We start from the raw sequence: 26,313 nt of genomic DNA on the forward strand, positions 1-26,313 counted from the left end.
GTGCGGAGGTCTTTTTTTGCACACTCTGCGTTGTCTTTGTTGGTTTTTGTGCCGATCGCAAAGTTACCTTTCCTATCCTCTGTCTATTTAGTTAGTCTGGCCTCCCTTTGCTGAAACCTGTTTCATTTCTGCGTTTGTGACTTTCATCTTTACTCAGTCAATATATGTGGGGGGCTTCCTTTACCTTTGGGGAATTTCTCTGAGGCAAGGTAGGCTTTATTTTCCTTCTCTATGGCTAGATAGCCCTTAGGCTGTGACGAGGCGCCTAGGTCTGGTCAGGAGCGCTCCACGGCTATTTCTAGTGTGTGTGATAGGATTAGGGCTTGCGGTCAGCAGAGTTCCCACATCCCAGAGTTCGTCCTGTATGTGGTTTAACCATCAAGTCTTTCCAGGTGCTCCTAACCACCAGGTCATAACAGTACAGCTCAAAAAACCTGATCTGCACATCCAAACATAGACTGAGTGTGAACAGGTGCTGAACCCAGAGTCGCCAACTCGTATATAGTTAAATAAATAGGGCAGCACACTGCAGCGCCAAAACATGTAAACTTGAAAAAACGAAATTTGAACTGCATTACTGCACTAGAAATATGAAAAATGAGAGCTTTTAGCGCACAAAAATGGCCAACTTTATGTGTACCTCGTAGCCACGTTAAGGCATCTCTCTTATACGAGGTCCTAAGTTTGACCTACCTCACTGAGAATAAACGTCTCCATCTGAATGGGTACATGCAAAAACCTCTTCTTGGACTCAAATTCTCTCTCTATGTGGAGGGGTATTGGACCTACTATAATTAAAACACCTGAAGCTAGGAGGCGGGGAGTGCACGATCAGAAGGCTAGAGAATACATTTCAAAAAACCTGATCTGCACATCCAAACATAGACTGAGTGTGAACAGGTGCTGAACCCAGAGTCGCCAACTCGTATATAGTTAAATAAATAGGGCAGCACACTGCAGCGCCAAAACATGTAAACTTGAAAAAACGAAATTTGAACTGCATTACTGCACTAGAAATATGAAAAATGAGAGCTTTTAGCGCACAAAAATGGCCAACTTTATGTGTACCTCGTAGCCACGTTAAGGCATCTCTCTTATACGAGGTCCTAAGTTTGACCTACCTCACTGAGAATAAACGTCTCCATCTGAATGGGTACATGCAAAAACCTCAGTGTGCTGCCCTATTTATTTAACTATATACGAGTTGGCGACTCTGGGTTCAGCACCTGTTCACACTCAGTCTATGTTTGGATGTGCAGATCAGGTTTTTTGAAATGTATTCTCTAGCCTTCTGATCGTGCACTCCCCGCCTCCTAGCTTCAGGTGTTTTAATTATAGTAGGTCCAATACCCCTCCACATAGAGAGAGAATTTGAGTCCAAGAAGAGGTTTTTGCATGTACCCATTCAGATGGAGACGTTTATTCTCAGTGAGGTAGGTCAAACTTAGGACCTCGTATAAGAGAGATGCCTTAACGTGGCTACGAGGTACACATAAAGTTGGCCATTTTTGTGCGCTAAAAGCTCTCATTTTTCATATTTCTAGTGCAGTAATGCAGTTCAAATTTCGTTTTTTCAAGTTTACATGTTTTGGCGCTGCAGTGTGCTGCCCTATTTATATAACAGTACAGCTGGCCCGTAAGTATTAATGCATCTCAATAGAGGGATAAGAGAACTTCTGAGACCATTTTTTTTTTTTGCACTGTGTTTTGTCTTTCTTATCCCCTAGACCTTTGGGTGGTTCAGGACACAGGTGTAGTTATGGACATTCAAGGTTTGTCCTCTTGTGTGGATCATCTCACTGCAAGAGTACAAAACATTCAAGATTTTGTGGTTCAGAATCCTATGTTAGAGCCTAGAATTCCTATTCCTGACTTATTTTCTGGGGATAGATCTAGGTTCTTGAATTTCAAAAATAATTGTAAACTGTTTCTAGCTTTGAAACCCCGCTCCTCTGGTGACCCCCCTCAACAAGTAAAAATCATTATTTCTTTGTTACGTGGTGACCCTCAAGACTGGGCATTTTCCCTTGCGCCAGGAGATCCTGCATTGCGTGATGTTGATGCGTTTTTTCTGGCGCTTGGATTGCTTTATGATGAACCAAATTCAGTGGATCAGGCAAAGAAAATCTTGCTGGCTTTGTGTCAGGGTCAGGATGAAGCGGAGGTGTACTGTCAGAGGTTTAGAAAGTGGTCAGTGCTTACTCAGTGGAATGAATGTGCCCTGGCGGCAATTTTCAGAAAGGGTCTTTCTGAAGCCCTTAAGGATGTCATGGTGGGATTTCCCACACCTACTGGTCTGAATGAGTCTATGTCTTTGGCCATTCAGATCGATCGGCGAATGCGTGAGCGCAAAGCTGTGCACCATCTGGCGGTGTTCTCTGAGCATAGGCCAGAGCCTATGCAGTGTGATAGGACTTTGACCAGAGCTGAACGGCAGGAACACAGACATCGGAATGGGCTGTGTTTTTACTGTGGTGAATCCACTCATGCTATCTCCGATTGTCCTAAGCGCACTAAGCGGTTCGCTAGGTCTGCCACCATTGGTACGGTACAGTCTAAATTTATTTTGTCCGTTACTCTGATTTGCTCTCTGTCGTCCTTTTCTGTAATGGCATTTGTGGATTCAGGCGCTGCCCTGAATTTGATGGACTTGGAGTTTGCCAGGCGCTGTGGTTTTTTCTTGGAGCCCTTGCAGTATCCTATTCCATTGAGAGGAATTGATGCTACGCCTTTGGCCAAGAATAAGCCTCAGTACTGGGCTCAATTGACCATGTGCATGGCTCCTGCACATCAGGAGGATATTCGCTTTTTGGTCTTGCATAATCTGCATGATGTGGTCGTTTTGGGGTTGCCATGGCTACAGGTCCATAATCCAGTGTTGGATTAGAAATCTATGTCGGTGTCCAGCTGGGCTTGTCAGGGGGTACATGGTGATGTTCCATTGCTGTCAATTTCGCCTTCCACTCTTTCTGAAGTCCCTGAGTTTTTATCAGATTACCGGGACGTATTTGAAGAGCCCAAATCCGGTGCCCTACCTCCTCATAGGGATTGCAACTGTGCTATTAATTTGATTCCTGGTAGTAAGTTTCCTAAGGGCCGTCTGTTTAATTTATCTGTGCCAGAGCACGCCGCTATGCGGAGTTATATAAAGGAATCCTTGGAGAAGGGTCATATTCGTCCGTCGTCATCACCGTTGGGAGCAGGGTTCTTTTTTGTGGCCAAGAAGGATGGTTCTTTGAGACCTTGTATTGATTACCACCTTCTTAATAAGATCACAGTCTAATTTCAGTATCCTTTGCCGCTGCTGTCTGATTTATTTGCTCGGATTAAGGGGGCTAGTTGGTTCACCAAGATAGATCTGCGTGATGCGTATAATCTTGTGCGAATTAAACAGGGTGATGAATGGAAAACGGCATTTAATACGCCTGAGGGCCATTTTGAGTACCTGGTTATGCCATTCGGGCTTTCTAATGCTCCATCTGTGTTTCAGTCCTTTATGCATGACATCCTCCGAGAGTACCTGGATAAATTCATGATTGTATATTTGGATGACATTTTGGTCTTTTCGGATGATTGGGAGTCTCATGTGAAGCAGGTCAGAATGGTGTTCCAGGTCCTTCGTGCGAATTCCTTGTTTGTGAAGGGGTCAAAGTGTCTCTTTGGAGTTCAGAAGGTTTCATTTTTGGGTTTCATTTTTTCCCCTTCTACTATTGAGATGGACCCTGTTAAAGTTCAGGCCATTTACGATTGGACTCAGTCGACATCTGTGAAGAGCTTGCAGAAGTTTCTGGGCTTTGCTAATTTTTATCGTCGCTTCATCGCTAATTTTTCCAGTATTGCTAAACCTTTGACTGATTTGACCAAGAAAGGTGCTGATGTGGTCAATTGGTCCTCTGCGGCTGTAGAGGCTTTTCAGGAGTTGAAGCGACGTTTTGCTTCTGCCCCTGTGTTGTGCCAGCCAGATGTTTCGCTCCCTTTTCAGGTTGAGGTTGATGCTTCTGAAATTGGAGCAGGGGCTGTGTTGTCGCAAAGAAGTTCTGATGGCTCGGTGATGAAACCCTGTGCCTTCTTTTCTAGAAAATTCTCGCCTGCTGAGCGCAATTATGATGTGGGCAATCGGGAGTTGTTGGCCATGAAGTGGGCATTCGAGGAGTGGCGACATTGGATTGAAGGAGCTAAACATCGCGTGGTGGTCTTGACTGATCACAAGAATTTGACTTATCTCGAGTCTGCCAAACGGTTGAATTCTAGACAGGCTCGTTGGTCGCTCTTTTTCTCCCATTTTGATTTTGTGGTTTCATACCTTCCGGGATCTAAGAATGTGAAGGCTGACGCCCTGTCAAGGAGTTTTGTGCCTGACTCTCCGGGTGTTCCAGAGCCGACGGGTATTCTTAAAGAAGGGGTAATTTTGTCTGCCATTTCCCCTGATTTGCGGCGTGTGCTGCAAAAGTTTCAGGCTGATAGACCGGACCGTTGTCCTACGGAGAAACTGTTTGTCCCTGATAGATGGACTAGTAGAGTTATCTCTGAGATTCATTGTTCAGTGTTGGCTGTTCATCCTGGAATGTTTGGTACCAGAGATTTGGTGGCTAGATCCTTTTGGTGGCCTTCTTTGTCACGGGATGTGCGTTCTTTTGTGCAGTCCTGTGGGACTTGTGCTCGGGCTAAGCCCTGCTGTTCTCATGCCAGTGGGTTGCTTTTGCCCTTGCCGATCCCGAAGAGGCCCTGGACGCATATTTCCATGGATTATATTTCTGATCTCCCTGTTTCTCAAAAGATGTCGGTCATTTGGGTGGTTTGTGATCGCTTCTCTAAGATGGTCCATTTGGTACCCTTACCTAAATTGCCTTCCTCCTCTGATTTGGTGCCATTGTTTTTCCAGCATGTGGTTCGTTTGCATGGCATTCCAGAGAACATCGTCTCGGACAGGGGTTCCCAGTTTGTTTCGAGGTTTTGGCGGTCCTTTTGCGCTAAGATGGGCATTGATTTGTCTTTTTCTTCGGCTTTCCATCCTCAGACTAATGGCCAGATCGAACGAACTAATCAGACTTTGGAGACATATCTGAGATGCTTTGTCTCTGCTGATCAGGATGATTGGGTGTCCTTCTTGCCTTTGGCTGAGTTCGCCCTTAATAATCGGGCCAGCTCGGCTACTTTAGTTTCTCCGTTTTTCTGTAATTCTGGTTTCCATCCTCGTTTCTCTTCAGGGCAGGTTGAGCCTTCGGACTGTCCTGGTGTGGATGCGGTGGTGGACAGGTTGCAGCAGATTTGGACTCATGTGGTGGACAATTTGACATTGTCCCAGGAGAAGGCTCAACGTTTCGCTAGCCGCCGGCGTTGTGTTGGTCCCCGACTTCGTGTTGGGGATTTGGTTTAGTTGTCATCTCGTCACGTTCCTATGAAGGTTTCCTCTCCTAAGTTTAAGCCTCGGTTCATTGGGCCATATAAGATTTCTGAAGTTCTTAATCCTGTGTCATTTCGTTTGGACCTTCCAGCTTCTTTTGCCATCCATAATGTGTTCCATAGGTCGTTGTTGCGGAGATACGTGGCGCCTATGGTTCCCTCCGTTGATCCTCCTGCCCCGGTGTTGGTCGAGGGGGAGTTGGAGTATGTCGTGGAGAAGATTTTGGATTCTCGTGTTTCGAGACGGAAACTCCAGTACCTGGTCAAGTGGAAGGGTTATGGTCAGGAAGATAATTCCTGGGTTTTTGCCTCTGATGTTCATGCTGCCGATCTTGTTTGTGCCTTTCATTTGGTTCATCCTGGTCAGCCTGGGGGCTCTGGTGAGGGTTCGGTGACCCCTCCTCAAGGGGGGGTACTGTTGTGAATTCTGTTGTCAAGCTCCCTCCTGTGGTCGTGAATGGTACTTCAGCGAGTTCCGTCTATGGGCTCCCTCTGGTGGCTATGAGTGAAGCTGCGGCTTCTGAGGTTCCTTACACATGTGACGTGGTTTATCCTTTGGTTGGCTGTTCTATTTAACTCCTCTCAGATCGTTACTCTAGGCCAGCTGTCAATGTTTTTGCATTCGTTCAGTTCGCTCCTGGATCTCTCTGGTGACCTGCCTTCTCCTGCAGAAGCTAAGTTCCTTATAGTCTTATTTTGTTCTCTGTTTTCTTGTCCAGCTGGTTTTCATGATTTTGTCTTGCTAGCTGGAAGCTCTGGGATGCAGAGTGGCCCCTCCGCACCGTGAGTCGGTGCAGAGGTCTTTTTTTGCACACTCTGCGTGGTCTTTGTAGGTTTTTGTGCTGATCGCAAAGTTACCTTTCCTATCCTCTGTCTATTTAGTTAGTTTGGCCTCCCTTTGCTGAAACCTGTTTCATTTCTGCGTTTGTGACTTTCATCTTTACTCACAGTCAATATATGTGGGGGGCTTCCTTTACCTTTGGGGAATTTCTCTGAGGCAAGGTAGGCTTTATTTTCCTTCTCTAGGGCTAGATAGCCCTTAGGCTGTGACGAGGCGCCTAGGTCTGGTCAGGAGCGCTCCACGGCTATTTCTAGTGTGTGTGATAGGATTAGGGCTTGCGGTCAGCAGAGTTCCCACATCCCAGAGTTCGTCCTGTATGTGGTTTAACCATCAGGTCTTTCCAGGTGCTCCTAACCACCAGGTCATAACAGAGGAGCAACGCTGAACACCTCGCCTGGATCCGGGGGCCGACGGAAGGCGAGTATATAACTATTTTTTATTTTAATTTTTTTTTTAAACGGGGATATGGTGCCCACACTGCTACATAGTACTTGGGCTGTGTCATATACTACGTGGCTACTATATATTACGTGGGCTGTGTTATATATTACGTGGGCTGTGTTATATACTATGTGGCTGTGCTATATACTACGTGGCTGTGCTATATACTAAGTGGCTGTGTTATATACTACGTGGCTGTGCTATATACTATGTGGCTGTGCTATATACTAAGTGGCTGTGTTATATACTACGTGGCTGTGCTATGTACTATGTGGCTGTGCTATATACTACGTGGCTGTGCTATATACTACCTGGCTCTGTTATATACTACGTAGCTGTGCTATATAATACGTGGCTGTGCTATATACTACCTGGCTGTGTTATATACTACGTAGCTGTGCTATATAATACGTGGCTGTGCTATATACTACCTGGCTGTGCTATATACTACGTGGTTGTACTATATACTACGTGGTTGTGCTACATACTACCTGGCTGTGTTATATACTACGTGGCTGTGCTATGTACTACGTGGCTGTACTATCTACTACGTGGCTGTCTGTGTCATGTGGGCTGTGCTATATACTATGTGGCAGCTATATACATACATACATACATATTCTAGAATACCCAATGTGCGTTAGAATCCGGCCACCATCTAGTCTATAGATATATGTATAATTATATCCATAGATAGGCCGATGTTGATTAATGAACATAAAGAAAAAAAACGAAAAAAAATGGCATGGGCTCCCGTGCAATTTTCTGCGCCAGAGGGGGAAAGCTGATGGCCAGGGGCCAATATTTGTATCCTGGGAAGGGGTTAATACCCATGGCCCCTCCCAGGCTATGAATATCAGCCCGCAGCTGTCTGCGTAGCCTTTACTGGCTATTAAAATAGGAGGACCCCCAAAAAAATGGCGTGGGGTCCACCTATATTATATAGCCAGAAAGGCTACGCAGACAACTGTGGGCTGATATTCATAGCCTAGAGAGGGGCCATGGATATTGCCCCCCCCGGTTACAAATGTAGCGGTGGGATATGGGGTAATAGGGGATAATATCACCTTGCTATTGTAAGGTGACATTAAGCCGGGTTAATAATGAAGAGGCGTCAATAAGACACCTATCCATTATTAATCCTACAGCAGGGAAATAGTTAAAAAAAAGACACAGCCAGAAAAAAGTATTTTATTATTCTTAATTTCACGATACTTACCATACTTCAGCGCCTGCAAAAAAAGTAAAATAATAAACCGTATACTCCCTATCCGACGCAGTCCAATTAATAACGAGTTTCCCATGATGATCTCCCCTATAGAACAGTGACATCGGGTGATGTCACTGCTCTATAGGACCCTCAGTGACACACTGACAGGAGACAATGGCTCCTGCAGTGCATCACTGAGGTTACTATAGTTCACTGGTCTCACTTTATGGCACTTTCACTATAAAGCCGCGTGGGAACTTTTCTCACACAGCAATGCCAAAAGTGAGACTAGGGACTATTTTTTTACAGCGGTGGAGGAATACAGTGCAGAAGAATACCTTCCTCTCGTCATTGTATTCCTGGAGAGCCCTAGAGAGCAGTCGCATCAGCTGATGCTGCTGTTCTCCATGGGAGATCGTCGTGGGACACTCGTGGATGTCTGCGGACAGGGAGTATATTGGTTGTTTGTTATTTTAATTTTTTTACAGGTGATACTGGCTTCGGGGAACAAAGTGACAAGTGATGGTGAGTATGTAATCTATGTTATATGTACTGTATGTCTATATGTGTGTATTGTATGTAATGTATGAATGTGATGTATGTATATATGAATGTAGTATGTATGTAGTATGTATGTTGTATGTATGTAGTATGTAGTATGTATGTAGTATGTTGCATGTATGTAGTATGTTGTATGTTTGTGTTTTTTTTTATTTTTTTTAAATTCAACACATTAGCCGGATGATGGGACTACTACTGTCTCATCATTGGCTAATGTGTCAATCACTGTCATTGTAGCAGGCATCGCCCGATGGGACTTGTCGCAACGTGTGCACATAGCCTTATGGTTGGTGCTTTTTTTTAATAATGAAATGGTCCAAATAACCTGCACAGACAGTGTTGATTTCAAAAACTGCTTTTTATCAGTAAAAACTGACAATGAAACGCTTTTATCTTTTGATTTTCTTATTCTATTTTTGTGCATCATTATGGGGACTGCCATCTTGCCTGAATCTCTATTAATAGCACTCAGAGATTCAGTTTCCATCAGTCACATGAACAATATTAAGCAATAGACAAAATCTGACACACTGATTTGTATGTGATAGGCATGGACTGTTTCCTGTGCAAAGGTCATTGCGGAGCAAGGGGAATGAGGTACGTGCTAACTAACACCACCCATGAAATCACAGGCGTCAGTGAAACACCCGTCAAGGTGTTCCTAGCCCATTTCTACATCATGGCCGCAGGTAAGTATTACCAGTAGGAATATGTGCTAGCTATGGTAATTTACATATGTACATATGCACCGGACAAAGACACACCTAGGTTTTAGAGGAGGAAATTAGGAAAAATAATTGAAGCAAAAAATGTGGTGGATTCTGTATATAATACCCACATATCCTGGTATATATGGTCCTCTCATCCCCACCCTTTTACACATGACCCCTTCATCCCTACCCTGGTATGCATGGTCCCCTCATCTCTATCCTGGTATGCATGGCCCCCTCATCTCTATCCTGGTATGCATGCCCCCTCATCCCTATCCTGGTATGGATGCCCCCTCATCCCTATCCTGGTATACATACCCCCTGGTATGCATAGCCTTCTTCCACCCTCATAGAAGAGGATTCTTTACTGTTAGGGCAGTGAGAATCTGGAATTCATTGCCTGAGGAGGTGGTGATGGCGAACTCAGTCGAGGGGTTCAAGAGAAGCCTGGAAGTCTTCCTGGTGTGTAACAATATTGTATCTTACAGTTATTAGGTTCTTTAGAAGGACATAGATCTGGGGTTTATTCTGACGGAATATAGGCTGAACTGGATTGACAAATGTCTTTTTCCGGCCTTGTTAACTATGTTACTATGTTATGTTATCCCTATCCTGGTAGGAATGGTCCCCCTCATCCATATCCTGGCAGGAGTGATCACCCTCACCCTTATACTAGTATGCATGGCCCCATCCCTATCCTGGTATGCAGGGCCCCCATCTCATCTTAGTATGCATGGACCCTATCCTTATCCTGGTATGCAGGACCCCCATATCTTCCTAGCATGAATGGCCCCATTCCTATTCTGGTATAATTTGCCCACATCCCGGTCCTGGTATGCATTGCCCCCATTCTTATCCTGGTATACATGGCCCCATCAGAAAACATAAAAAAATATTACACTTACTTTCCCGGCGCTCCCGCTTTGATGCTAGCAGCTGCTATTTACTTGTAAGCCACGCATGGCAGGGACATCATGAGCTGCTCATAAGCAGAGCACAGCTGCTGGAATACTCACTGCTCTGCACGCCGGAACTGTACATGTAGAGAGCAGTGAGTATTCATTGCTCTTCAGTAGAGCGCAGTGTCAGCGGCCGGCTTCCTGTAGCTGTCGGTGGTCACATGTGCCGCTACTTAAGAGAAATTAATATTCACCTCTCTGGGCGTGGAGATAGGTGAATATTAATTTCTCTTAAGTAGTGGCACACATTACCGCCGGTAGCAGCAGAAAGCTGGTGGCTGACACTGTGTGCGCTACTGAAGAACAATGAATATACTCACGGCACAGTCACAGCGTGCAGAGCAGTGAGTATTCCAGCAGCTGTGCTCTGCTTTTGAGCAGCGCATGACGTCTCTGCCATGCGCTGCTTACAAGCATAAATCAGCTGCTGGAAATGGAGCAGGACGCTGTGAGGGAGCACAGGGAAGGTAAATGTAATGGTTTGTTATTGTTAATGTTTTCTGATGGGGCCATGCATACCAGGATGGGGGTGAGGGCCAATCATAAGGATGGGGCATGTATACCAGAATCGGGGTTGGGGCCAACATACCAAGATAGAAGATTGCCCTGCAGTGAATATTAATTTCTCTTTAGCAGTGGGCACAGGAGTTAGCCGAAGCCGCTGGCTCCAGCCTCCTGTGACCCGCTTCTCCGCCAATGCCACTCCCCCACTTCCCCTTCACAGCCAGAGCTGGTTCATCAGGACTGTAAGACACCCCCCCTATTTTCCTCCAAATTTTTGGAGGAAAAAAGTGCGTCTTATAATCCGAAAAATATGGTACATTATTACCATGATAATATGATAATGCCTGTACTTAGGAAATGCTGAAGACCACTATACCTTCTATATATGTTTTAAGATATATATCTTGGATTCATGGTGCTATAATTTTTATGTGTATCCAATATATTTGAGGTTACTACACCACTATATGTGTTCCCAGATTCAATATACTGTATATGCAGCGCCCCAGAGTCCTGGTCGTTGCAGTAATGTCGCTCTGCCGCTAAGGGGAGTGATGTTATGTCTGATTGCACTAAAGGGGTTCACCTGACCAGGTATCACAGTCACACATTACACTTCACACTCCGGCCACCAGGGGGAGCAAAAGGCTCTATGTATTAGGCCACTCCTCACACTTTGGTAAAACAAGGGGGAGGACAGGAAGTTAGGGAGAAAGCAGCCCGGGAGAGTTCAAGAGAGGACCTGTCAGAAGTGGGATCCTGGCAGGTACCTAGCAGAAAGGACAGATTGTTACGGAGCCGTGCCTGCACTACCTTGCGGCTGCATCTCAAGGAAAGACACGAAGCAAAGTATATTGTGGAGAAGTGAGAAGCGGGATCATAGTACGAAGGAGATAGAACCAGAAGGAGTCGTGTCCCTAAGACTGTGGCAACATCCTTCTGAGGCGCGTAGCCGGTGGCCGGAGCACCGAGGAAGTAACAGACTCCACGCATTACTTCAAACAGCGGCAGGACAGTTAATTACAGGTTGGCTGTCTACCTTAAATCACCTACACGGACATAGGAGGCAATCGTGGGAGAGGGGCGTCTCTAGGGTCCCAGAATAACTCCAGGCCTACCTGTCATACGGGTGCGTCCTATCCATATTATCTGGGGGACAGAGAGAGAGAACAGATACGACAGTTGTGAGGACTATCCCGTGGTGCTCAGCAGGGGAGGACTACAACACACAGGCGCTAGAAGGCAGACACTGATCCCCACCTGCAAAGGGAGCCCTGGATGTGCCTTTGGACCGGCCGGACTCAGCCAGCCCTGTTAGCAGTGCTCTGGATTGTGGATCCCGAAGCCTTCAGTAAAAAGGTAAAAAGACTGCAACCCTGTGTCCTCATTATTCCTCGCACCCTGCACCACGCACCATCACCTTTCATTGGACGCCCCTTAGCAGGGTCGCGGACCGGGTCTAGCCACCGTGACAACCCCGGATCGAGTAACCCGCGGCCCTGTGTCTGGGGGCGCTCCATATGTTACATCACAGATTTTGATTTCACATTTAGATTGTCACATCTACATACTATTTAGCTGCGTGATATCCACAATTGGCATTATTGTAAAAGGATTAATAGTTTCTGTATCGGGCTTTTGAGTCTGAACCAGACTCATTCACCCTCCACTCTCTTTGAAACAAGTGACATTATTTCTTTGTGTTTTATGCATGTATTATTGGTGTATTTAATAAACTCTTTAATTGTTTTATGAATTTGATCATGTGTACTCCCTCTATGCCGCTGTACTCACCCTGATGAACGTGAGCTGAACAGTAAACGTTTGGTTGTTGCAATGAACTTGGTGTCCCCTGAATTGTGTGCGGTGGCTCCTAAGGATGGAGACCCGGAGACATCTGAGGCCTGTTGCTGCCATCAAGTGAGTGTGATCCACCCCAAACCTGACAGCACATTGGGACTAATGGGACTAATTGGGATTAAATTAATTAGAAATATTTCTCACAAATATCTATTGCACTTAAAATGGAATCGTACTTTCATCAAACTTTGTATAAATTAATATTACAGGTGAATATAAGAAAATTTGCAATATAAACTTTTCAGCCTCTTTTTTCCATCCCCCTGCCTCCTGATCTTATCATTCACTCTGAAAAAACCCAGCTTATATCCTTCTCTCAGAAAAGACTGTTAGCTCACTTTGGTCTTATGTCACACAGTCCACTATGGTCTATGGAGAGGAGGAGTGAGGAGAAGAGAAAGGATTCAGGCATAGGGGCCCATGAAAACATCAAATTTAAATTTCTCTTCCTAACAAGTTTTTTACTTCACCCCATAGCTTGATTCACATCCAGATAGCTTAAGACTGCTTAATAATTTCCTCCACTCCTCTAAAGAAGTCCATCCTTGTGTACTGCGGTGTGCATCAAGGAGATCACGGCACCTAGTCTTCTCCCACCAGCTCAGAGTGGATTGCAAATTAAAGGGATCCGGTCACCCCCCAGGTGTTTGTAACTAAAAGAGCCACCTTGTGCAGCACTAATGCTGCATTTGGACAAGGTGCTCTTTTAGATATGTTCCTTGCACACGCTGAAATAAACACTTATAAAATGTGCCCCCTCATAACGTGAAACCGTGACTGTGCGGCATCAGCTGATCCCTAATCGCATGCCACGGCGATTAGGGATCAGCTGACGCCGCACAGTCTGAAGAAGGCAGAGGGAGATGAGTGAGAGGCGAAGATATGCACTGCACATGCCCATAAATCGCCCCCTTGGGGCGGGATCTCGGGCAGCGCAGCCGCACAGGCGCAGTCAGCCTGACATCAAATGATGTCAGAAGACGGGCAGCGCTAACTGCGCATGCCCAAGGGATAACATAACAGCGCAGGCTCCGGGACAGATTCAAACAACACTGAGGAGGCGGCGCCTGGCACCAGGGGGGTATGAATGACGGCTGTGCTGTGTCTGATTAGGAAGGAAAGTCCCGCCTCCCGGACGGTCTCATGGTATGAGGGGGCACATTTTATAAGTGTTTATTTTGGCGTGTGCAAGGAGCATAACTAAAAGAGCCACCTTGTCCAAATGCAGCATTAGGGCTGCACAAGGTCTTTTAGTTACAAACGCCTGGGGGGGGAGGGTGACAGGTTCCATTTAAGAAATAGAGCATGTGGATGGAAAAACTGATGAAAATGCGTGTACACACAGGACAGCTTATTCTGAAAAGTTACTTGAAGTTGCAGTAACTCTTTATATATCATCACCTATAATTATAAAATAAAACTTACAAGGTAAAGACTTTTTTCCACGCTGGATTTAGGTTCTTGTACACTGTGTGTGTCATCAGACGGTCATTGTTCAATTCTACTACACAAAATGGGTCACTTTTACCTGTGGAGAACAAAAGAAAAGCAATTAGTGACAAATGCCGCATATCCAATTCACCAAGTCTAAAAATAACCGAAGTCTGGTAAATAGGAGCAAGATAATATGTTACTGTTCCCAATTTGCAATGTCAACCCATTCACAACCTATGCGTATATATACGTAATAGGACATGTCTCTCCTTTGGCTCTCTCCTGTGGCTTTTCCTCAGTGCTGGAGCCCGCATTTTTCCAAGTAGAAGACAGCTGATTACATCAGCTGTCATGTGCTCCAAACAGCCACAGGTGGAATTGTGATGTTAACATGTTAAATGCCGCTGTCAATCAATGACAGCGGCATTTAACTCGACGCAACGGAAATGCGTCATAAGTCCAGTCCATCAGCGCCCCTGGATCTACTACTTGGGACCCCCACTAGTTCTACGTGCTCAGTCCTCTTTAGGTCCATTACCTCCGGCACTATCCAGCTCTTGGGTTTCTTGTGAGCCAGCATCTTAACCGATGTCGCCTTCTGGAAGGTCTCTCAGTCTCATCACTAACTCTCTTTAGGATCTCGCTATTCCTCGCTCCAGTCTCTTCTAGATGTGGATCACCCCTTGGCAGAACTGCACACTTGTTACTCTCAAAACTCTATCTAACTCTGTCCAGGAAGCACAGCCATGTCCCTATCACTAAGCCCTCCCACTGTGGACTAGTCCCAACACTACACACTATGCATATTATACAAATAATACTTGTAAAATTCTATACATTACAATGCAAATTGTCTCTTCAGAGAGGAAGAGTACTAGAACTCTAGTGCCAGTGCATTGCGGCTTTAAGTCTCCTCACATCGACATGCTTAAGGGTCATTCCATGGTATCTTACGATACATTCACAAGCCAAAAACTGGCTACAAACTGTTCTTTGAAGGCAGGCACAAAAAGGAGTGAATGTTTATTGTACATTAAACTATTCTCAATAGATTTCAACACAGTTTGATTTTTCAACAATAAAATTAAATACAAAATACAGTGTTAATACTTGGTAACTTATGTTACAAAAAAGGAAAGGCAATTGTCCTTCATGAGTCTGCCAAATTTTCTGTTCTGTTAAACAGGGAAGATACACTATTTTTATTGTGTTAAAACACCATAGTCCCAGCAACTTTGAAAAAAATATTTTAACCTCTCAAGTTAAAAGCAACAGTTTTTATTACAAGAAATATAGATAACTTACGTTACCGCACAGTATAGTAACTTTCGTTACTAAGCTGATGGTAACTTACGTTACAATATGTTACCATCCATTGGATTAAACTTATTGTAAGGTAAGTTACCATCATCTTTGTAACGTAAGTTACTATATTGTGTTGTAACATAAGCTACCATGGAATGACCCTTAACATGGCACTCTCCACACTCACTCACTCCACACGCACTCTTCTTGGATTCCTATACATTACACTGACAAACACAACAATGCAATACAATTCCCATGACACAATATATAGAAAAACGCATGACATAATACACATGACGCGTTTAGTGTGTTCACGGTCAGGAACACAACAACACAGTCCATCACCTTTACAGATATGGTCTCCTCTTTAAGGGGTTGTACCACATGTGAGGCACAGCTTTCACAACAGTGCATTAATGAGGCAGCGACCCAGGATAGTTTAACTTAAACGTCTTTATTTTGGAAACTTACAAAAATAACTCGAACGTTAACCTCCGGTTCACAGCCAGATAATCTGTAATAGTCTGTCTCACTGTATCACTCATGTGAGCGTCAACGGCTTTGCTTTCTTTGGCTTTGGCCTGTGTTCAGTATCACACAGGCCTTTCCTACATTCAGTCTCACAGAAACCTGTCCTACACAAAACTCCTTTTCTGATGCTTGCAAATCAATACTGAAGAACCAAAACCTTAACTGAAAGTTTAAATGTGAATTGAGGACATGGGCCACTCTCAAGACCCTGAGTGGAGGGAGCGATCCATCCCACTAACTTCCTACAGAGTTTTGCAATGACAGAAACCATCTCTTGACTTAAGCATTCCTCTCCTTGGCATTTGTCTTCTAGACAAAGGTGTACGGTCAATTAATAAGTGAAACTGTCACCCAAGTAAATAATAGTGTAGGGGTCCAAGGCCCAATTAATGACCAAAGACTCCTTCTCCACTAGGCTATCATTTTCTTCTGCCGTGGGAAGTTTCCTACTAATGTAGGTGACCAGATGTTCTTCTCTTTTAACCTCCTGTGACAAATCGCTCCTAGGGCTAACTCAGAGGCATCCATTTGCATGATGAAGCAAAAATCACGTGTTTTTTCCTGAAGAAGAAGTAATTATATAGTTTGAAATGTGTTGAAATAAACCAACATACTGGGATACATGTCTCAATTCTGTTGGCAGCACGGAATTTGTCCACTAACTCACTTTACAGTCTGATGTCTGATGGTCGCTTGCTGACCCGTGGATCTGCTGCAGCTGATCTTTCCACAGTATATGCGTTTTTAACAGATTGAATAGGTGCGTTTAATCTGAGTGCAAAGCTTACTGTATTTCTCAAATAAGACACTATTTGCTCTGATCTCACCTACAGCTTCTTTGTTAACTTCATGGATTTGAATGCTTCCTCCACCTGAGGGTTCCACTGAACCATAACTTATTTCCTTCCCTTTAAGAGACGGTCAAGGGTGCTGATCTCAGGTCAAAATGAGATATAAATAATCGGTAATACTCATTGAGGTCGGGGAACGCTCTTACCTGTTTTGTAGTAAGAGGCCAGGGTCAGTTTTTAATGGCCTTGATTTTGTTTATTTGGGGTTTGATAACCTCATGACTAGTGTTGAGCATTCCGATACCGCAAGTATCGGGTATCGGCCGATATTTGCGGTATCGGAATTCCGATACTGAATTCCGATACTTCCCGCGTATCGGATACCGGAATCGGAAGTTCCCAGAATTCAAATTGAACGCAGCAGCCAATGAGGAATGAATGAAAGTGTGGGCACATCCTGTTTAGCATGGTGGGCATGTAAGTACTGGCAAGGCTTGGATTGGCTGCTGAAATGATGTCACTCTGCACTATAAAAAAGCGCTGCCGCCATTTTGCGCTCACTCTGCTGTGATTTCAGTTAGGGACAGGACGCTGTGTTCTAACTGAGGGCCAGTTGAGCTAGCTAATTGCTTTATTTTCCTTTCCAAAGGCTAATTTAGCAAAACGCTGTGTGTTCTTCACTGTTCACCTTGCTCTTGCCTTGCAGCGCTGTTTTAACAGCGTTCTGCAAGGTCTCTGTGTGTGTGTGTGTGTGTGTGCAGCTCACTCTGTAGTCTGTGTGCAGCCATATACCCGGTTGTATTCAGCTCAGGGGGGGTTCACACTGCCTCACACAGTTGTTCTTTTTTGCTCTTAGTGCAGCCTGCTGCACATTTTTTCTCAAATTTCCTATTAGTGTTTTTCCACCAGTCTCCAGCTCTATTGTGGAAAAACACTACATAGGATAACCTAGAGGGGGGTTTTTGGGCCTTGCAGCGCCGTTTACGGCTGTCTGCACGGTCTCCGTGTGAGCCCAGCTCGCCCTGTAGTCTGTGTGCAGCCATAGCCGGTTGGATTCAGCTCAGGGTTCGTTACTGGCTCATACCTTGAGAAAAATTTTCCTTTTTTTCAAATAGTGCAGCCTGTTTAAAATTTGAAAAAAAAAATTCCTATTAGTGTCTTTCCACTCGTATCCAGCTAAATAGTGGAAAAACACTATATAGGATAACCTAGAGGAGGGTTTTTTGGCCTTGCAGCGCCGTTTACGGCTGTCTGCACGGTCTCCGTGTGAGCCCAGCTCGCCCTGTAGTCTGTGTGCAGCCATAGCCGGTTGGATTCAGCTCAGGGTTCGTTACTGGCTCATACCTTGAGAAAAATTTTCCTTTTTTTCAAATAGTGCAGCCTGTTTAAAATTTGAAAAAAAAAAAAATTCCTATTAGTGTCTTTCCACCAGTCTCCAGCTCAATTGTGGAAAAACACTACATAGGATAACCTAGAGGTTTTTTTGGGGGCCTTGCAGCGCCGTTTACGGCTGTCTGCACGGTCTCTGTGTGAGCGCAGCTCGCCCTGTAGTCTGTGTGCAGCCATAGCCGGTTGGATTCAGCTCAGGGTGCGTTACTGCCTCATACCTTGAAAAACAATTTCCTTTTTTTCAAATAGTGCAGCCAGTTTAAAATTTGAAAAAAAAAATTCCTATTAGTGTCTTTCCACTTGTATCCAGCTAAATAGTGGAAAAACACTATATAGGATAACCTAGAGGAGGGTTTCTTGGCCTTGCAGCGCCGTTTACGGCTGTCTGCACGGTCTCCGTGTGATTTAAACTAGCTCTGTAGCCCGATCTGCACCAAAAAAAAGGTTAAGTTCACCAAACACAACTTACACTTGTGTAGGCCACATTTGAAAAATAATAAAGTTTAGTCCACAATTTACAACATTAGTGTTTCTTACACCTGTTAGGAGGAGCATTACAGGAATAAGCACACTAAGGCCTTAGTACTTTTCTGCTTATCTTTATCTGTCAACCAAGATGAAGAGGGCAGGGAGTAAGGCACGTGGGCGTGGGCGCGGAGCAGGGAGAGGAGCAGGGAGAGGACGTGGTGATTCTGTGCCTGCTGCGGGCGCCGGTGACTCGTCATCACTCAGTTTCAGCAGGGAACAGTCCTTCATGCGCAGCTTTGTCGGAGAGCGCCGTGCACCGCTGTTGCGTGAAGACCAAATTGAAGCCGTTGTCGGGTGGATGGCAGCTAACGCCTCGGCATCGACTTCAGTTAGTGCCACATCCTCTCAGGCACAGAGCACTGGAGAGCAGCCATCTGTCTCTTCACCACCTGCCAAATTGGCCAGGCAGTCAGAGAGCCCAGGACAGGAGCCGTCTCTACTTCTGTTCTCTGAATCTCTTGGCTTGGAAACAGGGGGCCAGCCAAGCAGCATTGGAGAAATGGAAGAAGAGGCAGTGTGCAGTGATGCCCAACACCTTTTTCTCTCTGACTCTGAAGAGGCAGGTGGGCCAGTGCCTCCGGTGACCACAGCGCAGTACGCATCTGATGATGAAACTCAGGTGCCGCTTTCTCGTGCGTACTGTGCTGCTGAGACTACCCAGGAGGAGCAGTTGGTGGCAGAGGGTAGTGGAGATGATGAGGTCCTTGACCCATCGTGGCGTGAGGAACAGGAAGGTGGTGGGAGCAGCTCAGAGGAAGAGCTTCCTCTTACGGGCCAAAGAGGGAGAGGGAGGGGGAAGACTGCGGAGCCTGTAGCCTCCACTTTGGCACCCGTTAGGAGCCTGTCTCTTTCCAAAGCCAAAAAGGGCGCTCCCAAGACTTGCAGTGCCTGGTCCTTTTTTGACACAGTTGCAGATGACATTTGTTTTGTCAAATGCAAGCTGTGTCATCATACAGTAAAAAGAGGGAAAAATGTCAGCAACCTCAATACCACAAATATGTGGAAACATGTGCGGACCAGGCACGCGGTGGAGTTACAGAAACACACTGAAGATGTAGGCCAACCAACAGCGGCAGCTACCACCTCTTCAGCTCGTGTTGCCTCTTCCTCCAGCTCACGCACAGCTGGTTTGGCTTCCTCCCAGAGACCTTGTGTAATTCCACCCACAGCACCACCTTCCCAGTCATCCTCACACTCCCAGTCTACTCTACAGCCATCGGTAGTACAGGCATGGGAGAAAAGGCGGGCATTCTCGGCCAACCACCCCCGAGCACAGGCTCTGAATGCAGGCATTGCCAAACTGTTGTCCCTGGAAATGCTCTCGTTCAGGCTGGTGGAGACTGACAGCTTCCGTGACTTGATGGCATTGGCAGTCCCACAGTACAAGGTGCCCAGCCGCTTTTACTTCAGCAGGCAGGCTGTCCCTGCCCTGCACAGGCATGTTGAGGCAAACATAAAACATGCGCTACTGAACGCCGTCAGTAGCAAGGTCCACCTCACCACCGATGCGTGGACCAGTCAGCATGGACAGGGGCGATATGTTTCCCTCACTGCCCATTGGGTTAATGTTGTTGAGCCAGGTACAGATCGTGCGAGTGGCGCAGGACGTGTCCTGCCCACTCCAAGGATTGCAGGAATCCAGTCTGTACGCATCGACTCCTCCTCTTACACCAGTTCCTCTGATTCCTCTCTGCAGGATCCGTCACAGTCCACCCCCACATGGACCCGTGAACGTTTACCTATGACCGACATGAGCACAGCCGTGGCCAAACGTCAGCAGGCCGTCTTGAAACTAGTTTCATTGGGGCATCGAAGCCACACAGCGCAGGAGCTCTGGAATGCCATAAAGCAGGAGAGCGATGTGTGGTTACTGCCAGCGAATCTCCAGCCAGGCATGGTAGTGTGTGACAATGGCCGAAATCTGGTGGCAGCTTTGGCCCTTGGCAACCTCACTCACATCCCATGTCTGGCACATGTGCTCAATTTGGTTGTGCAGAGTTTTCTGAGGGACTATCCGGATCTTGATGCCCTGCTGCACAAGGTCCGCCTAGAGTGTGCTCACTTGCGGCGTTCCAGCTTGGCCAGATCCCGCATTGCTGCTCTGCAGCGCCGATTCCGCCTTCCGGAACACCGCATCATATGTGACCTACCTACCCGGTGGAATTCCACGTTACATATGTTGGAGCGGTTGTGTGAGCAGCAGCAAGCAGTTATGGAGTACCAGCTGCATCAGGCGCAAAGAAGTCGCAGTCAGCGCCGATCAGACTTCACAACCACAGAGTGGGCCACTATGAAGGACGTCTGCCAGGTTTTGCGTCCTTTTGATTATTCCACGCGGATGGCAAGTGCAGATGATGCACTAGTCAGCATGACTGTCCCCCTTATCTGCCTGCTTCAGCAAACTTTGCAAGGGTTAAGGGATGATGTGGTGGAAGAGGTGGAGGATGAGGAGTCACCTTTTCCATCAGCTTCTGGAGAGTCAGCGCCACGTGGTTCCTCACAAAGGGGTACGCAGGGGCCAATTTGTGAGGAGGATGAGGAGGAGTCAATGGAGGAGGAAGAGCTCCGTCCAGAGGAGGGAGCGACACAATTGTCCAGTGGTCAGTGTGTACAGCGAGGGTGGGGTGATGACGAGCGGGCAGAGATCATGTCTCAAGCAGGGGACAGCGTTTCTGGGCCGGTTGGCACTCTGCAGCACATGGTGGATTTCATGCTGCAGTGCCTGAGAAACGACCGCCGCATCGACCACATTCTCAACATGCCTGATTATTGGGTGTTCACCCTCCTCGATCCTCGCTACCGGGACAACGTCCAAAACCTCATCCCTGCGTTGACCCGGGAGCGTAAATTGCGGGAGTACCACGACACACTGGTGAATTCCATCATCTTCTCCTGTCCAACTGAGAGGAGTGCTGCTAGTGCTTTACAAAGCAGCTCAGTGCGTCGAGGCAGTGGGGGAGGCTCTGCCCAAAGAGGGAGCAGAAGCAGTGCCTCTGCCCAAGGCAAGCCCAGTATGGCACAACTCTGGCACACTTTTGTGTGCCCGCCCCAAATGTCTACACCATCACCGGCGGCTCCAGTCAGCAGGAGGCAACGGTTCCGTCAGATGGTGACAGACTACATGGCTTGCCCTCTTACTGTACTCCCAGACGGCTCTTCCCCGTTCAAGTTTTGGGTCTCTAAGCTGGATACATGGCCAGAGCTAAGCCAGTATGCATTGGAGGTGCTGGCTTGCCCTGCGGCTAGTGTCTTATCGGAACGTGTCTTTAGTGCCGCAGGTGGTGTACTAACAGACCGTCGCATGCGACTATCCTCCGATAACGTTGACCGGCTTACTTTCCTGAAAATGAACCAGGCCTGGATCTCGCAGGAATTTGCCACTCCTCTGCCTGATTAAGTAATTGGGTGTCATCCAGGTCTCCTGCTGTGTTAATCTTTCTACCACCTGAACTGCTATTCCTGGGCTCCAACACCGCCAGTTGCGGCTCAGAAGTGCAGGCTGCACAGTAAAAACATACGACCCAGTGTTATTGGGTTTCAGTAACGTCAGCTGATCCCCAGCTGTGTAGCCGGCAATGTGTCCTGCGACCGTCACGCTGGCACAACAACCTAAATGTAAGGGAACCTCTCCCCCCCCCCCCCGTCGTTTGTTACTGAAAGAGCCATCTTGTGCAGCAGTAATGCTGCGCAAGGAAAAGGTAGCTCTTTTTTTTTAGCTCTTTGCACACGCAGAACTTAACACTTATAAAATGTGTTCACTGATACCGTTATACCGTCCCGGAGCTGGGACTTTCCTTCGTAATGTGACGCAGCACAGCCGTCATTCCTACCCCCTTGGTGCCATGCGCTGCCTCCTCAGCGTTGTTTTAAGCTGTCACGGAGCCTGCGCTGTTCTGTTATCCCTTGGGCATGCCCTATTTGCGCTGCCTGTCTTCTGACATAATTTGGTGTCAGGCTGGCTGCGCCTGTGCGGCCGCGGTGCCCGAGATCCCGCCTCGCAGTGTCTTCTGATTGAGTCACACTGCGGGCCTGGGATCCATGGGCATGCGCAGTGCATATCTTCCCCTCGGGCTCTCGCTCATTTCCCTCCGCCTTCTTTAGACTGTGCGCCGTCAGCTGATCCCTAGCATGCCACGGCCGTGACACCGCACAGTCTGAAGAAGAGGGAAGGAGGGGAGTGAGAGTCGAGGTTATGCACTGTGCATGCCCATGGTTCCAAGGCCCGCAGTGGGATTACGTTAGATGAGACTGCGAGGTGGGATCTGGAGCAGCGTGGACGCACAGGCACTGACAGCCTGACACCAAATTATGTCAGAAGACAGGCAGCGCTAATTGGGCATGGCCAAGGGCTAACAGAACAGCGCAGGCTCCGTGGCAGCTTAAAACAACGCTGAGGAGGCAGCGCACGGCATCAAGGGGATAGGAATGACAGCTGTGCTGTGTCCCATTACGAAGGAAATTCGCACCTCCGGAACGGTTTAACGGTATAAAGGGACACATTTTTAGTGTTTACTTCGGTGTTTGCAAGGAGCATAATTAAAAGAGCAACCTTTTCCTTTTGCATCCTTAGTGCTGCACAACATGGCTCTTTCAGCTACAAACGTCTTGGGGGGGGGGGTTAAAGGTTTCCTTTCAACTTGCTCCAATCAGGCTTCGGCCTACACTCTGTTCCTCTGCTCCTCCTGCTGTCCCTGGGCTCTAACACCGCCAGTTGGTGCCTGGAAGTGCTGTGTGCACAGTCAACAGTCGCTCCTCTGTTATTGGGGTTCAGTAACGTCAGCTGATCCCCAGCTGTGTGTGCGGCAATACCTCCAATCTGCTCCTCCTGCTGTCCCTGGGCTCTAACACCGCCAGTTGGTGCCTGGAAGTGCTGTGTGCACAGTCAACAGTCGCTCCTCTGTTATTGGGGTTCAGTAACGTCAGCTGATCCCCAGCTGTGTGTGCGGCAATACCTCCAATCTGCTCCTCCTGCTGTCCCTGGGCTCTAACACCGCCAGTTGGTGCCTGGAAGTGCTGTGTGCACAGTCAACAGTCGCTCCTCTGTTATTGGGGTTCAGTAACGTCAGCTGATCCCCAGCTGTGTGTGCGGCAATACCTCCAATCTGCTCCTCCTGCTGTCCCTGGGCTCTAACACCGCCAGTTGGTGCCTGGAAGTGCTGTGTGCACAGTCAACAGTCGCTCCTCTGTTATTGGGGTTCAGTAACGTCAGCTGATCCCCAGCTGTGTGTGCGGCAATACCTCCAATCTGCTCCTCCTGCTGTCCCTGGGCTCTAACACCGCCAGTTGGTGCCTGGAAGTGCTGTGTGCACAGTCAACAGTCGCTCCTCTGTTATTGGGGTTCAGTAACGTCAGCTGATCCCCAGCTGTGTATCCGGCAACGTGTCATGCGACCGCCACGCTGGCACAACTAAAATGTAAGGGGACCTGTCCCCCCCCCCCCCTAGGCGTTTGTTACTGAAAGAGCCACCATGTGCAGCACTAATACTGCACAAGGGAAAGGTCGCTCTTGAAATTATGCTCCTTGCAAACGCTGAACTACACACTCATGTAATGTGTCCCCTCACACCGTCCAACCGTCCCGGAGGTGGGACTTTCCTTTGTAATGTGACGCAGCACAGCCGTCATTGCTACCCCCTTGGCACCGTGCGCTGCCTCCTTAGCGTTGTTTGATTCCGTCATGGACCCTGCGCTGTTATGTTATCCCTTGGCCATGCACAGTTTGCGCTGCCCGTCCTCTGACATCATTTGTTGTCGTCCTGGCTGCGCCTGTGCGTCCACGCTGCCCGAAATCACACCTCGCAGTGTCGTCTAATGTGATCCCACAGTGGGCCTGGTATCCATGGCCATGCGCAGTGCATATACTAGCCTCTCACTCCCCTTCTTCACGCTTCTTCAGACTAGGCGGCGTCAGCTGATCCCTAATAGCATGCCACGGCCGTGACGCCGCACAGTCTGAAGAAGCAGGAAGGAGGTGAGTGAGAGGCGATGATATGCACTGCGCATGCCCATGGATCCCTGGCCCGCAGTGGGACTACATTAGATGACACTGCAAGGTTGGATCTCGGGCAGCTTGGACGCACAGGCACTGCCAGCCTGACACCTACATGATGTCAGAAGACGGGCACCGCTAACTGTGCATGGCCAAGGGATAACATTACAGTGCGGGCTCCGTGACAGAACCAAACAACGTTGAGGAGGTGGTGCCCGGCACCAAGGGGGTTGGAATGACGGCTGTGCTGTGTCACATTACAAAGGAAAGTCCCACTTCCGGGATGGTTTGACGGTGTGAGGGGACACATTATATGAGTGTGTACTTCAGCGTTTGCAAGGAGCATAATTTTCGGAGCCACCATTTTCCATGTGCAGTATTACTGCTGTACAAGATGGCTCTTTCAGCAACAAATGCCTGGGGGGGGGGGGGTTAAAGGTTCCCTTTCAACTTGCTCCACTGCAGGCTTCGGCCTACACTCTGCTCCTCTTTGATTCCCTGGGTTTCAACACTGTCAGTTGCCACCTGGAAGTGTTGTCTACACAGAAAAAAACACTAGGTGATGTGTCAGTGGGGTTCAGCACCGCCAGCTGTTCCCCTGCTGTGTAGTCGGCAACGTGTCCAGCACAAGCCACGCTGGCACAACAGAACAAAAGCTGCCACCAGTGCAGGCTTCGGCCTACACTCTGCTCCTCTCCTCCTCCTGCTGACCCTGGGCTCAAACACCGCTAGTTTTTGCCCGGAAGTGCTAGCTGCACAGAGAAAAACACCAGCCAATGTGTTAGTGGGGTTCAGCAACGCCAGCTGTTCCCCTGCTGTGTAGCCGGCAACGTGACCTGCAAACGCCATGCAGGCACAGGAACTGAAATTAAAAGGGAACCTGGCCCCACCCCCCCAGGTGTTTCTATGTATAACAGCCACCTAGTACAGCAGTACTGCTGCATTTGTACAAGGTGGCTGACTTTTTCTCCTTGCCCACGTGGAACTCAACACGTACAAAATGTGTCTCATTGAGACCATTCCACTGTCCCTGAGGTGTGACTTTCCTTTGTAATGATACGCAGCACCCCCCTTGGTAGCGTTTCCCGTCTTTTGTCATCATGGTTAGCTGGCTGCGCCTGTGCATCCGCCCTGCTAGAAACAACGCCCCTCGTTGTCATATTTATTTTGTCAGCGAGGGTGTGGTTTATGGGCACGAGCAGTGCATATGTTCGCCTGTCTTAACTCATCTCCTTCCGCCTTCTTCAGACTGTGCGGCCTCCTGGCCGTGGTAGGCGATAAGGGATCAGCTGAGGCCGCCCAGTCTGGAGCAGGTGTAAGGACATGTGTAAGCGGCAAACCTATTTACTGCACAAGGCCACGAATCCCAGCCACGCAGTGTGATTTTTTGAAAACACACTGTGGGTCTGGGATTCATGTCCATCGCTAACCGCAACGGCCGACATGAAATGAGGTCAGAAGACAGGAAGCGCTCACAGCGCATGGCCAAGGGATCACAATAGCGCAGACTCCTGTACAGCAAATAACAACGCTCAGGAATCTGCGCCCAGTACCTAGGTGCAAATTTTGACACCTGTGCTGCGTCTCGTTAAAAAGACAAGTCACGCCTCCACAACTGTTTGACAGTATAATGGGCTAAATAGTGTACGTGTTTTAGTCAGCGTGTGCAAGGAGCAAAACAAATAGAGCAACCTTTTACTTGTGCAGCATTAATGCTGCACAAGGTGTGGCTCTTGTACCTTGCAACACCTGAGGGGGGGGTTAAAGGTAACCTTTGAAATTGGTTCAACTAGGCTTCGGCCTACACTCTGCTCCTCTACTCCTCCTGCTGACCCTGGGCTCAAACACCGCTAG

At 47.6% G+C, this 26,313-nt stretch overlaps 1 protein-coding gene across 3 annotated transcripts in view; it reads right to left on the reverse strand.

Moving 5' to 3' along the window:
* Positions 1–26,313, reverse strand: part of MCTP1 (multiple C2 and transmembrane domain containing 1) — a 1,531,547-nt gene that overhangs the window by 618,179 nt on the left and 887,055 nt on the right. For all 3 annotated transcript variants that reach the window (XM_069751887.1, XM_069751881.1, XM_069751897.1), the window contains exon 12: positions 13,915–14,017. In XM_069751887.1, coding sequence (XP_069607988.1) covers positions 13,915–14,017 — 103 coding nt within the window. The remainder of the gene's footprint in view (positions 1–13,914; positions 14,018–26,313) is intronic.

This window comes from Ranitomeya imitator, chromosome 1 (genome assembly GCF_032444005.1).
Source record: "Ranitomeya imitator isolate aRanImi1 chromosome 1, aRanImi1.pri, whole genome shotgun sequence".
Lineage (NCBI taxonomy): Eukaryota > Metazoa > Chordata > Amphibia > Anura > Dendrobatidae > Ranitomeya > Ranitomeya imitator.